The 16,583-nt window shown below is 39.1% G+C and overlaps 1 protein-coding gene across 7 annotated transcripts in view; it reads right to left on the minus strand.

The window, feature by feature from the left end:
- ZNF385D (zinc finger protein 385D) overlaps positions 1 to 16,583 on the minus strand; it is a 411,072-nt gene that overhangs the window by 317,952 nt on the left and 76,537 nt on the right. For 6 of the 7 annotated variants that reach the window (XM_077302505.1, XM_077302509.1, XM_077302502.1 and 3 more), the window contains exon 2: positions 7,618 to 7,896. In XM_077302505.1, the coding sequence (XP_077158620.1) occupies positions 7,618 to 7,896 (279 nt within the window). Of the gene's footprint in view, positions 1 to 7,617; positions 7,897 to 13,223; positions 13,643 to 16,583 lie in introns of those variants that run through there. The other variant, XM_077302504.1, reaches the window with a different exon arrangement.

Here is a 16,583-nt window from a genome sequence, read left to right on the forward strand (position 1 = left end):
CACTTTCCAAATATGAGAGACGTTGTTCTAATATCAGATTGATGGTAATATAGTCAAATTCCATTATAAGTTTCCACTTCTCACATAATTTATACTGGATCAACCTGACCTATTTAAAAAGGTTTTTAAAGCTGAAGCTCTGCTGCTTGGAATTCTTTTTTAAGTTATACAAACTTAATTTGTGATATCCATAAAAATTTACAAGTTTAAAAAGGTTATCTAGATACTTTTATTTATTAGTATAAAGTCTAAATGCCAGCTCTATATGTCATTATAATGTATCATGCTACACATCAGGCAGTTCAAATGTCTTTTCCTTGGCTTACTCAGCTGTAGACAAGCCATTTGTGTCTATCAAAAGTGACTGACACGAAAAGAAAATTAGAATCCAAATGAAACATAATTTTTAAAACTCTTCATTCACATGTAATATTTTAAAGTGTCATCACAGTGTTGTAAATAACAGTGTCAACGATTTATTATTCTGAGGACCACAAAGCTATTTCGCATAGCAACCTATGGAAGGTTTATGCTCATAGGACAAGACTTTTCTATACTGGATGGAACCACTTCAGACCTGTGTACTCATTTGTCCTTGGGATTCAAGCCAAGATGTAGTATATGACTTATCCAGCAGTAAAAAACCGAGTTCAGCTGTTCATGAGCTCAAAATACTCCAAAAGCCATGTCTCAATAGCACCTTAAAAATGTCTTCTGGCATTATTTTCCCCAGTATATCTGTGGATTCCCCTAAGTATGCATGGGTCACCAAATTTCCCCATATTCATAACATCATAACATAATGTCTGCTGCTTCACTATCAGATATAGCAAGAACTTTGAGGTCTGTGAGGCATCTTAGCAAATGGACACATTTTTAAAAATCCCAGTCCACTAACCCACCCTACAATTTTCCACTCCAGAATTCTATAACCTCTCAGAGGCTTCAGTAAACTAATTTCCTTTTCCTCCTTTAATTGATTTTCAACATTCCATGTCATTTAAATACAATGTTAAAGGTTCTTTTTTCCCTTTTGATTAAATTACAAAGTCATTTTTTTCTGCATAGTAATATTTTCTGCATGCCAAGAAGCCTCTGAGTGACCGTTTATGCACTGGAAGATTCATGCCGGGCTGCAGGCTGGAGTTTTAGTTATGGCAGGTTGCCCCACCTCTTCCGGCACCCACATGGGGGAGCATTTGGACTGGTGCACCTCATCCGGCCCGGATTTGTACTCCTGCATGAGAGCTGGGGCAGTGAAGTTCCCAGTGCATAAACGGTCAGTCAGGAGATACTCTTACCTGGTCCATGGGTGGCAAGTTCCACACCTTTTCATATCCACACAGGGGGCACACAGTTTACTATTATATAGTGACTTCACTTTTTGCAAATCTCTAATATATCCAACAAACTGACAACAATATGCTTATTTGACTCTGTGTTTTTTAAGCTGCAAAACAGAACCCTGGAGTGGGATCTGAGCCAGTTGTTAAACCGTGGAAAAGACAGAACCATCAGTCAGTAAATTCCCTAACCACATAATCATCACCAAAGGCAGGCTAATTAAATAAAATAGTTCATTATCGTGCTCAATTTACTCTAACAAATCTACAGCCTTAATTTTTAGTATTTTAACAGGAAAGCAAGCAATCTCCTTGGGACTCCTTAAGGATGTTTTTAAATCTTTCATTTCACGAGATTTAAAATGAACCAAATAGCAAGACTTGCAGGAAAGCAGTCCTGATTTTTAACCATGCCATTCTTCCAAAGTGCTCTTGGCTACATTCCTCTCAAGTTGTGAAAGGACTTCATGAGGTCCTCTCAGTGTAAATTTGTGTAAATATGCTTATATGGGGGGGGGGAGTATTTAGGAAACTGATTGATAATTTATCAAGTCTGAGTCTGCTTTAAACTAGTATTATCTAATAAGCGGTTTATGGGAAACAGTGAAGAATGAATTGGGTTGGGGAAGGCCAATGGTAGCAGCAAAAATTTACAAAAGGTGTGCAATTACAGGATACGATCAGTGCAAGAGGATGGGCTTTGAAAAGAGTTTGAATGACCTATGTATGTGCGAATGAGAGAAGAATGAAGGTGAATGTTATAAGAACAGCAGGGCAGAATGGGAATGGGAATAAACTTTGATCATAATTTCCATCAGATTTGCCATATACCAAGCAGACAAGCTACTTCCAGAAGCTGGAAAGAAGCCATACTCATAGCATATATGGTGACAATGAAACCAGCACAATTAGACCAGAAGCCATGCCAGTCATTCTGGAATAGTTTGAGGAGCTAAAGAGTAAGTGCAGCTGCTGGAGCCACACTCAGGGTAAAATGTAAAAGAACTAATATGTAAAATGTAAAAGACTAATAATCTTTTTTTAAACACCTTTTCAACCAAGTAGATGAAATGCAACCTTTTCTTAGGCTATTTCTTTAGGGATTTGTCTAATTTTGTCTCTGCTCCTAGCTGTTGGGCACACCCAGGCTGGGGCAGGGTCAAAAAGGTCAGTCTCTGGTCTCTGTGTAATCATCAGAAAGACAGGGTTTCTGTAAATAGCTAATCTCGAGAAACCTTCCTGGGTGAAAATTAACCAGTGTCTTGCACTCTGATAACAATGTAATGTGTACACAACCAAAAATATTCTGTAAACTTTCATGACTAAAATGTATATTGCAAAGTCTGCTTTCCTGGGCTGAAGAGAAAATAAAAAGCTAGCCTGCTCGAGAAGGAGACCAAGCTTCAACCAAGCTTCAGACCAAGCTTCTTCAGAGCAAGCTAGCACAGAGAGAGAAGCAAGCCTTGTGTCTGTCATCATATTTCCAAAATCCAAGAAATAGGTTTCTATTTTTCCAGCATAGACTGGCACACTTGGTGGGTCACACATGATTCCTGTGGTGCTTTACAAATCATTTAGTTCTATCTTAAAATAGCAAAAGACCGTAGATTTCTAAGAGAATTCTGGCACATGGAGGGAATGATCAACCCTTCACAGAATGAACTATTCAGCAGAGAAACTGAAGTCTTAACATTGCAGCAGATAGAATTAGAAGAGACTGCTCAGTTCAGAGCTGTCAGCACAAATATCTGAGGAGTACACTAAAGCTAGACTATATAGGATAAGGAAAGGGACAAAGAACGGAAAATAAGAAAAGATGGACAGGAAAAAATAAAAGGCTAAATAACTTTTTCATAATGTTACTTAGGACTTAAGTGGGGAACATTAAAAAGTCTTTAAATCTCTGTTCTGAAATACTGATTAACATAAGCTAGGTAAATAAATAAAATAAATACGGCAAAGAGGTTATTTCTCATGTAGTTAGAAGAAAAAGCAGGGGGAACAAGAGTATCTATTAGATACAAAAAAAAGACAAGAAGCAAGCAGTAATGTGTGAGAAGCACAAATAAAACAGTAGATTTCTACCAGCAAAAGCCATCATTTAATGGGACAGAAAATATTCACAAGTCTACGCAAGACCACTGAAGCCAATAAGCATAGACTAGAGTAACTCTGCAGTAGCTTGTACAATTGGCAGCCCTTTCATCCCAGAACGATCTGATGGCCTTGACACTTGTATTCTTTTAAATTATTAATTAAAGAAAGAAGATATACATTTGAAAATTAAGCATCTGTAGAAACCTACACATCCCGTAACAACTCAAAGCAGTACTTCCCTGAGATTTAAATGGAAGAAAGTGATAGGCTATTTAAAAGATATGGTAAATGTATAGTATTTTGACTGATTCATCCTATACCAGTATTTTCTACTAGCTAATTTATATGGTTGACAGAAAAGCAATTTTGTTTTTACCTTAGCACTGCCTCATTTGCTAAATTGTGATTTATGCTAAAGGAAGGGTATTTTTCACTATCTGTTGCAAATATTCAATATAGTGCAGCCACGTATCTGCTTCCAAAAAGATGCATACTTCTAACTCTGTGAAATGCCTTGTTATTAGGCAAACCTAGGGCTGAACTACATACTCTCTCATTTAGATCTGTAAGGCCAAAACTAATGTGGCATGAAAAAATCCCTGGACAATCTTCTTTTAAATATAAGAATATTCGGGGGGGGGGGTATTATTCTTTTCATTGCATTCTTTACCCTTTTTGCTGAACTACCTATGACGGTTTTTCTTCTTGCAATTATTATTTGTTTCTTCTTCCCTCACAGTGGGAAATGCAACTGGATATTAAGCAGCATTAAGCAGACTCCTACATAGCAAAGCAATGTTGGGTGAATAGTGACTTAACAAAGGCAAACACTTGCAACAGACAACATATGAGAGGACACTGAAAATTAATAGACCTTAAAATAACAGGTGAGCACAGAAAGGAAGGCATTTTTCAACACAGGCTCGACCTAGTCTGAGTTACATGACCCATAATTAAATAACACAGCGACTGTTTGGCCTCATTGTACTCCAAATAATATTTTTTTTTTTATATTTGATATCTAAAAGGTGATTTGGTACAATTATTTTTAAACATGTACCTAGCAAACAGAAACTAATTAATTCAGATCTAACAAGTAGACCAGTATGTGATAGCTTTAATTACATAAGTGTAATTGAGATGACTCCTGCTCACATCCAGCAGGCTACTGTGAATTCCACATGGACGGCTGATTTGCATAAATTGCTTCTCATTTTCTCCTACCCTTTTGTTACGAAACTCACCAAAATTATTGTCTGATCCCATTCGATACTATCCTATACAGCAGGGGTAGTCAACCTGTGGTCCTCCAGATGTTCATGGACTACAATTCCCATGAGCCCCTGCCAGTGTTTGCTGGCAGGTTGACTACCCTGCTATACAGAAATAATTCACAGCGGAAACAGAACAAGCCACAAGACATGTCAGTGTTTTCTCACACCCCGCCACAATGAATTGGCTTCAAGAGAATGTTCAACCTTTCAAAAGACACCCAGAGACTCATAGAAGAAGAAAGAGTTTTTCCCCCAAGAATAAATTCACTGCCCCTCCCATAACAGCTGCTGTGTGGGGCCTCCAAAACATTCTCATTTTTTCCATGTTGTTTCAGGAACAGCCAACAATAAAATATATCCAGCTTACAGAAAGGTTTTTCAGAACTCCAGAACTCAGAAACCTTTATTGGTATACTGCAATAGTGGTGGCGGATAGTGTCATCAAGTTGCCTTCAACTCACAGGTGACCTCAACCCATAGGGAAGAGATTAGCAAGTTTGTCATTGCCTGACTTCACATAGCAACTCGGGATTTCCTTAGTGGTCTCTTATCTAAGTACTAACAAGGGCCAACTCTGCTGACTATCCAAGATCTGATGAGATTGGGCTAACCTAGATTATCCACGTTAGGGCACTGTTATATGTCACCTACAAAATTCTGTAAAAGGTAAAGGTAAAGGTATCCCCTGTGCAAGCACCGGGTCATGTCTGACCCTTGGGGTGACGCCCTCTAGCGTTTTCATGGCAGACTCAATATGGGGTGGTTTGCCAGTGCCTTCCCCAGTCATTACCGTTTACCACCCAGCTAGCTGGGTACTCATTTTACCGACCTTGGAAGAATGGAAGGCTGAGTCAACCTTGAGCCAGCTGCTGGGATTGAACTCCCAGCCTCATGGGCAGAGCTTCAGACTGCATGTCTGCTGCCTTTCCACTCTGTGCCACAAGAGGCTCTACAAAATTCTACAGTTAGCTATAAATGTGGGTGGCATTGATATATGAGTTTATGCAATGGAAAACAATTTTAATGAATAGCTCATATCTCCAGAGAAGACAACCTCTCTAATATGTGAAGCATTATTTGCAAGCACTTCACACTTTGGGTCCAGGAACTGAAACAAAGGAGACAACCAGTATTCTCAGTGTCAGGATTTCAAGCCTATGACTCAAGAAAACCATCCTGAATGAAATTTGACAAATCAAGTTATTGCAGTATGAATGAAGATGTTAAAACTAATGCTGAATTTTCCTGATCATCTACTTCCATTGCGAAAGTCACCATCCAGGAGGATTGTGGAAAACTCTTTGACTTCCATTCCTTCATATATGGTTTTGTGAAAGTTTGAAGAGATTTTTTTGCTATAGTTTGGCCCTGTTCTACATTTTAAAAACTGCTCATCATGTGACTCCCATCAAGCAAGGATCCCATATTAAATGTGATAGCTAATGTTATGCATCCAATTAGATTAACTGTGCAATCCTATCCAGGGTTACTCCAGTATAAACCTATTGATTTCAGCAGACTTCAAATAGAGTAATGCTACTTAGGACTGCAACACGGTCCCATAGCTGAGACAAGCAGATTGGCATGCCACATGATGTCATGCTGCGATTGCAGACTCATTGCTCATCAGTGTTACATGGCAAAACTTGCCCAGATTCAACAGCCTCTGATACATGATTCTCAGCCAGTGCCACAGAACGTTGATGGGGAATGTGCATTCAAATATGCATCTCCATCAGATATCCAATCACAGCTAAATATGCACTAACTGACAGGGAAATAAAGCCCTGGTTTGATTACCTTAGGAACACGTCCACTCGCTTTCCCAACATCTGCTCCCCTGTGAATACTTTTACTCTTTTATAAAGGGTTGTGAACAACTGCTAAACGTGAGGCCAAGATTAGGGAAGAGGAGACAACATATTCATGAACCACATGCTCCTGTTTCATCTCAGCAATAGTTAAAGCATGATTCATACACCAAGCCTCTGGCCTTAAGGACTTATTTTGCTGTTGTTTTGCAAACAGAAATTTGTTGTTAGGTGTGAAGTCGTGTCTGACCCATCGCAATGATCCTCCAGGCCTTCCTGTCCTCTACCATTCCCCAAAGTCCATTTAAGTTTGCAGCGACTGCTTCAGTGATTCCATCCAGCCACCTCATTCTCTGTCGTCCCCTTCTTCTTTTGCCCTCGATCGCTCCCAGCATTAGGCTCTTCTCCAGGAAGTCCTTCCTTCTCATGAGGTGGCCAAAGTATTTTGATAACACCAGAAATTATATCATAGTAAAAATAAATCCAGGAGAACTGAGATTAAGAGTGTCAAATAAAGAACTGGAAGACCCACTCATGCCATGGAATCTCACTGGGTGAGACCTTGGGCCAATGACACTCTCTCAGTCTAACCTACTTTGCAGGGTTGTTGTGAGGATACAATGGAGAAGAGGAGAATGATGTATGTCACTTTGGTCCTCCCATTGGGAAGAAGGGAAAGAAGGTAAATAAATCATAAACAAGCTGCAGTATTATGCAGTAGCGTTTTAAACACTCCTCAAGGATATCTCACAAACAGACTGAATTGTGGAAGTTCAACATGAAGTTTACAATAACATGGTTATCATGAATACCTATCTTTCCAGATAGATTAAGCCACAAGACGCAGCTCAGACAACAAAATTCCAGTTCATCCACACTAATTGATATTTAGTATAATCATCTGCAGCCCAATTTCTATTCTGTTTATCAGAAATCATCTCTACACTCCTACGTTTTACATTGCATTACTCATCTACTAAGTAAACCGCACCCATACAAGAGATACAATCACCATTCCAAAGTATTATACTATTCACCTTTGTAAAGTAATCTGGTAAACACACAAAAAGCAAAATATATCAAAAAGCCTACCAGGATCATTTTTAAGACTTCCATTGCTGAGCTGTTTTAACCTTTTCTGATGAGATTTCCCATTATAGTGTATCTGTGCCTGAGCAGCAGAATTAAGCTGAATGTTGCAAACATTGCATAACGTAAAACTGGTATGTTTCTTCTCTGGTTCTTGCTTTTCTTCACTATCATCAGGAGCTAATTCTGTTTCACTTTCTCCTTCATGCAAACAAGTGAAATCGGCAGTACATGGGACATTGTCTTGGGAAGAAATAGGACTCCAGGGCTTCTTCATGATTTCTAAAAAACAACAAGCAAGAGAAACAGCATGAGTGATGTGTGTGTCATAAGTCCAGAACATAAACCTGTGGACACTTGATGGTAAAAAGCAAAAGAAATAAACCTGTCTGTGTTTCTCATGGGATAATTTGTTTAATGTGATCATGGACAAAAATGACCAAAGAACTGTTTTATTTACAATGCAAATCAATTGTCTATGCTAGTTATTTTTAAAAAGTTATGTAAACTTATATCCCATCTTTCTCCTCAATGGGGACCTGAAGAAGAAGAGTTGGTTTTTATATGCCGCTTTTCTCTACCAGGAGCCTCATAGCAGCTTACAATCACCTTCCCTTTCCTCTCCCCATGAGGTAGGTGAGGCTGAGAGAGCCCTGATATTACTGCCCGGTTAGAACAGCTCTATCAGTGCTGTGGCAAGCCCAAAGTCACCCAGCTGGCTGCATGTGGAGGAGTGCAGAATCAAACACGGCTTGCCACTATACCACGCTGGTTCTCCTTACATTCTTCTTCTACCCTCCATTTCATCCTCACAACAATCCCATGAGGTAGGTTAGGCTGATAGTGAGTAATTGGTCCAAGGTCACTCGGCAACTTTCCATGGCAGAGTAGCAATTTGCATTTGGGCCTCCCAGATCCCAGTCTGACAGCATGCTGGCTCTCATGCAGTTGCAGTGCATTTGCCATCAACCATACATAGTTATAATGGTGTTTCCAGATAACATCAGTAACAATCTACAATACTCTTTTTTCCAGGAGAGACTAGAATACACTGTAATTACCCTATCAGGTAAACCATCTCCCAGGCAAGATGTTTAGACTGCTGAGGTTAGGATAATTCACCCAGCTTTGATGGCTGGGCAATGGTCCAGGCAAAAACCTGAGCAGGGAGCTAGGCAGGGGAGCCCTTTCAGATGGTGAGAGTGTAGCTTGGCCTCAATGTAGGGTTGCCAACTCCATCCTGGGAATTTCAGCATTTCAGTTTTTCAGATGGCTCTAAACTCATGCTATGTGTGTTGGAGGGGAATAGAAGCCTGTGGCTTAACTGCTGGAAGTTCTGATTTTGGTATCCTGAGACTAGCAACTTTAAAGAACAATGGAAGATATGACAATAGCTGGGGGGGGATCTCTGTATCTATACAAGAGGGGAAGTGATAAAGCTGGTACACCAAATATAGGAAGTGACGTGATTCTTCAGTTTTATATCCTACTTTAACCAAACAAATTCCTCTGTAATTTCAGATCTGGGTATCAGAAAAGCCAGTATTTACTATGATTTACTTTGGATTCTGTGATATACTTGGGGGTTCATATTCAGGATTTAGTATGTGTGATTGTTAGTCTAAAAATGTGGGAATTTGAACTCTGGTCTCATTGCCACAAATCCCTCTATTTGACCTTGGACAAATCACACCCTCAATTTAACATGCTTCCTTGAGTGATTGTAAGGAAAAGAGAGGGGGGAAGGAAGCATTTCCTTTCATACACAAAGGAAATATTAACTGTCTCAGGGAAACAGTTCATGACATCTTTCCTCTCTTTCTTTGACTGAGATTCATTCTACTATGAGCAATTAAAAAACATGATCAATAGTTGATGGTACATGGTTTTGAAAATATAAATAATTTCATATTTAAATAATTAAATATAGATGGCAAAGTGCATTCCTGGACCAGATTTAGCTCCATCCCCCCCCTCCCGAAACTGAGCAGTCTATGCGCCTCCCTGCTAGTCGATATCAGGATACAAAAGAACATCTGAAATATGTTCAAGCAAACCACTTTCCAAGCCAGGCCAACAATCACCTCCAGTGAAAAGGAAAATTTACTAAACATACCTAGGTGTAAACTGCACAAAGCTTTATTCCAATCCCAGGTCAATCCAGTCCCTGCCTTCTACACAGAATACGATTTCTGTTTTGATTTGGGGCGATTTAAATTGTCCTTCTGCAGCAAGAAGCATTGATCCGGAGTGACCCTACCTTTATTGTGTGATATCTTAGTTGCTCTGAATGCTCAAAGAATTGAATTGAGAAAGCAGGCTGTTTTGAATCTGAGTTCTCCTCCGTGGTAGAGAACCCCTGATTGGCCAAAGCTGATCATGCTTGCCTTAAAGGAGAAGCCCCTAATTTCTCTCAACTTCTGTCAGTCTTAGATTTTTTCCCCCTCCTCTGCTTTCTTCGATCCTTTCCCCCCCCCCCAAGAAAAGAAAGAGGCTCCCTGCTTGGCTCCTCTTCCCCCCCCCTTCAAGAAAAGAAAGAAAGAGGCTTCTGAACTACCCTAACCACGTGCAGAACACTTTCCTGTTTCAATGGGGGGGAGAGGAAGACCCGAGTTCAAATCGATCTGAATTCAACAGGATTGACAATGGAATAAAAAAAGCAAGTGCAGACTCTGCCCTAGGCTGAATAGCAGTGGTCATTGAAGTTTCCATATTCCACTCTAGAGTATTGGCAACGTAGGACAAATTCATTCTCCATTCTGCCAGAAACCTAACATACTGTGTTCTACTTCAGCAGGAGGAAAATCTGCAGGAAGCATTGTAAAAATGGCCTAAGGCCCAACATACTTCCCTAGATAAAAATGCAAACAGAATAAAAGTAAGCACAGAGAAGATTCCTGGTAAAGATTTACCGAAAGAAAAACGGGGAATTCCCTGTGTACCAGATGTAGTACGACACTAAGAGAAGTGTTTTGTCCAAGTCATGTAGCTGACAAAATGTAAACCCTACAGAAGTAACAGTACTAGTAAGTATGGCCCTTATACAAAAGTAACAAAGCAACATTAGAATGACAGAAACTTTTGCACTGAAAGAATTCTCCACTAGAGAGCAGTATTAATTTAAATTTACTACGATCACAACTTATATATAAATCCAGCAACATATCTGTGTTTTATCTATGTACAGATCTGTCAGTAGCTCTTTTGGACTTGGCAGTCATAATATAGTGCAAGACATAAATATATTTCTTGTTAATGTTAGCTGAATGAAGCATGTGTTTATGAAGCTACACAAGTGAGCGATACACCTAGAACGAGTACAGAGATCAGCTTGTTGGTAAGTTTCAAACTTTCTTGAGTCACTTGAGGATATGTATATTGGAAAACGTGTAAAAATCACATTATTCTTCAACACTCCATGTTAATGTATACAACTGCAGGTACAGATTTTGACATACTGGGTTTCACAGATACTCTAACAGAGCTATTCAGTTTACTATAGCATGACAATAATGTATAACTTTTATACAGTTGAGCATACAAATGACTCATATACACATTTTATCAGCAATGTAAAAAAGAAAACAATAGACTTAATAGTATTCTTCTACACAGAATTATCTTGAATGAAATTGCTGACAATGATTAAGTTTTCTATAAAGGTTTTACAAGGTAGCCAAGCAAGACAACATGATCAGAATCTGACTGATTTGTGAATTATATAAAGGATCAACTCTTAAACTTTAGCAACCTGGAAACCCCACTTTAATTTTTAAAAATTTTAAACACAAAAATGTCTCTGTGCACTAACAAGGTTAGTTGATTTGACAGGGTCACAACTCAAAAAATGTTCTGAGGTGGCTACAGGAAGAGGCTCTATTCCCCCTCCCACCAGAGAATCTCTACCACCATTTTTTTAAATGATGGGGCTCCATTTTCAAACCATCCAGAAGGTCACAAGGAGGGCTAACCCTCTGTCCTCACAGAAGACTTAAAGATCCACAAAGTCACTGGAACCCAATGTGCCCTTTTAGTTGACTGATGTCTACTTCACTTTCTTTTAAATGCCAGACCAAAATATTTCGCTTTACCCAGGCTTTAAACATAAGTGGCTTCATCTTTTTCAGTGGTTTTAAACTTGGTTTCTAGCAGGATGACTGCTTTATCAATATCATTTTCAACTGCTATGATTGTTTTTATGCCTTTGCTGGTTTTATTTCCTTGTTTTATTGCACTGTTTTCGTATGGCTTCTGTTTTTATCTTTGTTGATCTGCCTCAATCATATACAGGGAGGTGGGATACATGTACTCTAAAAAATTGAGCAAAAAGTGTATAATGGCTACAACTAGAATTGTGATTTTTATTCTTAGAATTGTAAAATCATAAAGTTGGAAGGGGCCATACAGGCTATCTAGTCCAACCTCCTGCTCTACGCAGGATCAGCCTAAAGCATCCAGGATACGTATCTGTCCAGCTGCTGCTTGAAGACTGCCAAGGAGGGGAAGCTCACCACCTCCTTAGCCATTCATTCTTGAAACGGTTTCACTGCTTTTAACAGCAGTGTATTGACAAAAATGCCACACTTTCCCTATACTGAACCGTTTTGATGGAAAAGAGCTATACCAGCCCATTTGTTAGATCTGCCAAGCAGATCTAAACATCACATACCTGGATCCAGCAGTAATGTCTGGGAAACAAATGATAACTTTAGAATAGGGCAGGGACAAAGTCCCCATGCTAATAAACTTCTAAAAGAAATGACACATTCTTCCATTGCCCTATTTTCAGTTTTTGTTCAGCTGCTGTTAATAACCCAATTACGTAATTTAACAAGTTTGTCCTATATGGTATTGTAAAATTGGATCTGTTTTTCTTCTTCATGCTACAAATAATTAATTTTGATTAAGTAACCTGTACAGATAGCTATTTCCAGTAACTATGAAAAGGACTTTATGAACAGATGTGGATGGAGTGAGGAGAGAACAACTAATGTGTACATTTAAAAAGACAGTGCAGCAGAAGTAAAATTAGCAAACTAAGTAACAATCCAAACCTGGAGCCTACTTATACAGCATGCCAAGAACTCCCTGGAGCTCAGAACTCAATTCTAGTTCAATGATGCTTACAATTACAACGAATTTTGCTTGACTGTATTAACTGTACACAAGGTTTTTATATAAAATCCTACCCCTTGTGGAAAACTAAAAGATCTATAATTTGTGGCAATTTCTGCCTTAACTAACACAGTTGGAAATACAATTTGAAGAAGTAATTGGAAGTAGGGCAAAAGGGATTTAGAAATTGTGCTCCTTTCCTGAAAGTTGTTTCCTCCCCATTCCAATATGATGAACACTTTCCAATCGCCCCCAAAAGGCCAACATTATTAATTTTAACCTGTATTTCAAATAATTATGTTTTTGTATGTTGAGTAAATTATAAAATTTGTTCAGATTACATACATGATTACTATTCAATTAGAGTATAGTCAACCAAATAATCAACCAAATGAATACCCTTTCATGACAGGCTTCTGTAATTCAACTGACAGGAACTATACAGTGTCAAAATTCGGGGGACTCTGGGGACTCTGAAAGATATAAAACTTTACCTTCTGTCATTTCCCTCAGTTTTAACACAGTGTTGCCAGGCAACTGAATCCAGGGGTGATAGGAGGTGGCCTTCTCAGTGATGGCACGAGATCACTTCCATGGAAAACTCATAAGTCACATATTGATTTGATTTTATACTGCTCCTCACAGCAATTGCCATCTCAGGGTGGTGAACAACATGACCAGTATTCAGTACAGTAAAACTCATCAACAATTAGAACTAACGTGACTTTCAGGTTTTTACTGGAAGTGTCATCAAACTGCCAACCTGACACGGATTTTTAAAATTCTTCTCCTGCCGGCAATAAGCAAAGAAGAGGAGGTTGTCAACAGGATGTCTCCCACTATATAAGGAGGCCTGGCAAGGCTAGTTATAAGGTACTGTTGTGGTTGCAGGTACAAAAGATTTGGGTTCATTGCCATGAGTTGGCAGCAGAGTCACAGGAAAAGCTTGGCTGAGACATTTCAAATTACTCTAATTATGACTTCAGTTTGTGAACTGTTTTAACTGCAGGTTTTAACTGTTTTAACTGCAGGTTGTGAACTGTTAGAAACTATTTTTCACTGCCTAGCTGCCAGGTTGGGTCCTTTCATTCACACACAGGATTCTACTCACATCAGACTGCCTTTTCCCAAGAGCCAGATTCAATAGTACTATGTCTGCTCATCATCAGAGATCAGTTTCACAATTAGCACTCTGTCCTCTCCCCACAGGTAGAGTTCAGCCACTCTGCCACACTATTGGGCAAAGCTACCCTTTATATTACCTTGCTGAGACAGATCCAGACTTACTGGTGCTGTCCTTCCTGCCAACATTCCCAGTCTGGCAGGTGAAGGAAAGCTGAAACAACACTCCTATAGACTGAGGTGCAAAACAGTTTGTTGGCTATTTTACCTTTCAGAGACAGGCCAACCTCCTGTCCATCACAGCAGCGTTGGAGTAATAATATCTTTATGAACCTGTCATTGTGCTGGTGATGATATTGATTCCTTTGTTATCCATGGTGGATGTATATGCTTTCCCCCCCTGAATGATGCTGTAATTTCTGTATCTGTTCTGCAACAGAGTCCAGTTGAGGATGAAACAGACCTATCACCATGGATCTCCAGTGCCACCTTTTGGCTAGCAGGAAACTTTTATGCCTACTGAAGGAATGTCTTGGAGACTTCCCAATAATGCAATTCCACAAAGATACCACATTACAATGACTGTATTTGTCATTTCATATTGGACAATAAATGATATGGTATTCTACCTGGTAGATCTGTGACCCTATTTGTGCCCGGGCAGAGGAGGCTTGTATCAATTCACCATGACGTTCATATTGTACCTGTCTTTCTCCATACCCAAGGCGGGATCCCACAAAGGATTTTCACAAACAGAAAGGAAGATTTTGAGAGTTTCTTCCTTCTAGAACAGTCATCTAATGTCCCCATCATGATGTTCCCATCCTCTAGGAGTAGCACTCCAGCAGGAAGGGGCAGGCACCAATGACTCACACCACAAATGGAAATGCCTTCCATCCATGAAAATATTCCCCAGGATTGAAGCTCTATTAGTTTGTGCGGACTTGAATGGGACATGTACAGTGCTTTCCATTTACTGTGAAGAAGAGGAGATGAATTTGGGATGGCTATTCCAGAGTGGCAAACATATGACTGCTAATTTTGATGCTTTTGTGGCCCGTGTTTATTGATAAGTAATTGTTATACGGTACAATGAATCAATCCATTACCTTTAACAATGCTTCAAAAGGCCCGTTTTCAGGTGAGACACTGCCTCTGCTTTGATCTATTTTAAAAAATGTTTTTTTTTAAGATTTGGGCACACACATGTCTACAGTTTCTGAATATGTACAAAAATGGCTACCTCAGAAGACAGGGGAGTTTCTAGCTGCCATGCTGGTACCTGTCCCTACACACTGAATATACTTAAAGACATTAAAGATATTAAAGAAGATGCTACAAATAAAGCTGGCAATAATATTATGCCAAAAATTGTTTCTGCCTTGAAACAAAATCTAGCTTTCCTCCCAGTGATGGTAGGAACAGATAGGAACAGAGAGGCAAGGATATCTCTCTTTTATCTGGTTCATAGATAAGACACTTGTATATTCTCTGCACTTACCACAGATGGATTTTTTTTTCTTTTCCTCTGGAGAAGACAAGAAACAGCAGAATCATCTGAAACTATTCCTATCTTCTTTGCATATCAGCACAAATGAGAGGGGAAAACTCTACTTCTCACCACCAAGCCCTCTGGCATATGTAGAGCATTTGAGGAAGAGACAGGGAATTCTCTAACTTGTACTGGGTTACAGAGAAGTTAAACCACTCTTGCTTTATCTGACTTTTTTACAAATTAGCATGCAAGTGAGATCTGGAGCGTGAGGAGGCAGTGCTGGGTATTCACAGCACCAGAGCAAGTGGATTCATAGACCCCATCATGAAAGCATAGTGGGGAAACACTGCTAAGAACCTCCTCTGTGTAAAACTCACCTGGTTCATATTTACAAAGAACAAACCAGAGAATTACTTAACCACCAGAAGAAATGGTTACAGGGAATACAATGTGCATGAGTCTTCATATCTGTAGGATGACATAAATAATTATTGCTGTGCTATGTTTAGCCTACAATGCTACTTTTAATAAAAATGTTGTTTTTTCTATCACTGCCAATTAATACTTTAAAAATATTTTTGAAGATGGGCTTTCTTTTTTTAATATAAGATTTAATCACTTACGATATTCAGATGACATGGCACCACATTTCTGGCAAAAAAAACAGTGGTACCTTGAAACAGCTACTGATGAAGGTTAGAGCAGAAAGTGTCAAAGCAGGATTACAGCTTAACATCGAGAAGACAAAAGTAATGACTACTGGAGAATTGATGACAAAGAAACTGAAATTGTTAAAAAGATTTTCTATTCCTTGTCTCCATCATCAATCAAAAGTGATACAGTATCCAAGAAGTCAGAAGGAGATAGAAACTGTGAAGGGCAGCCCCAAAGGTGCTAGAAAAGATCCTGAAGCATATGGATGTGACACTAGTGACCAAAATCAAGTTACTATGTACAAGTATGGAAGTTGGACAATGCAGAAAGTGGATTCCTTTGAGTTATTATTATTATTATATTTCTAGACCACCTCTCTCCCGCTGGGCTCAAGACAGTTCACATCATATCAAATATAACAGCAGCACTTTATTACATACTGAAATTCTAAAAATTGAACCTAAAAATAACCAACTTTCTATCTAGTAAATCTGATTAATCTCTTATCAGTCTCCCCCCCCCCCTAAGTTTTAGTCATCCATAATAGTACTGGAGGAGAGTTTTACGGATATCATGGGCTATC

Source organism: Paroedura picta, chromosome 11, assembly GCF_049243985.1.
Source record: "Paroedura picta isolate Pp20150507F chromosome 11, Ppicta_v3.0, whole genome shotgun sequence".
In the NCBI taxonomy this organism is placed as follows: domain Eukaryota; kingdom Metazoa; phylum Chordata; class Lepidosauria; order Squamata; family Gekkonidae; genus Paroedura; species Paroedura picta.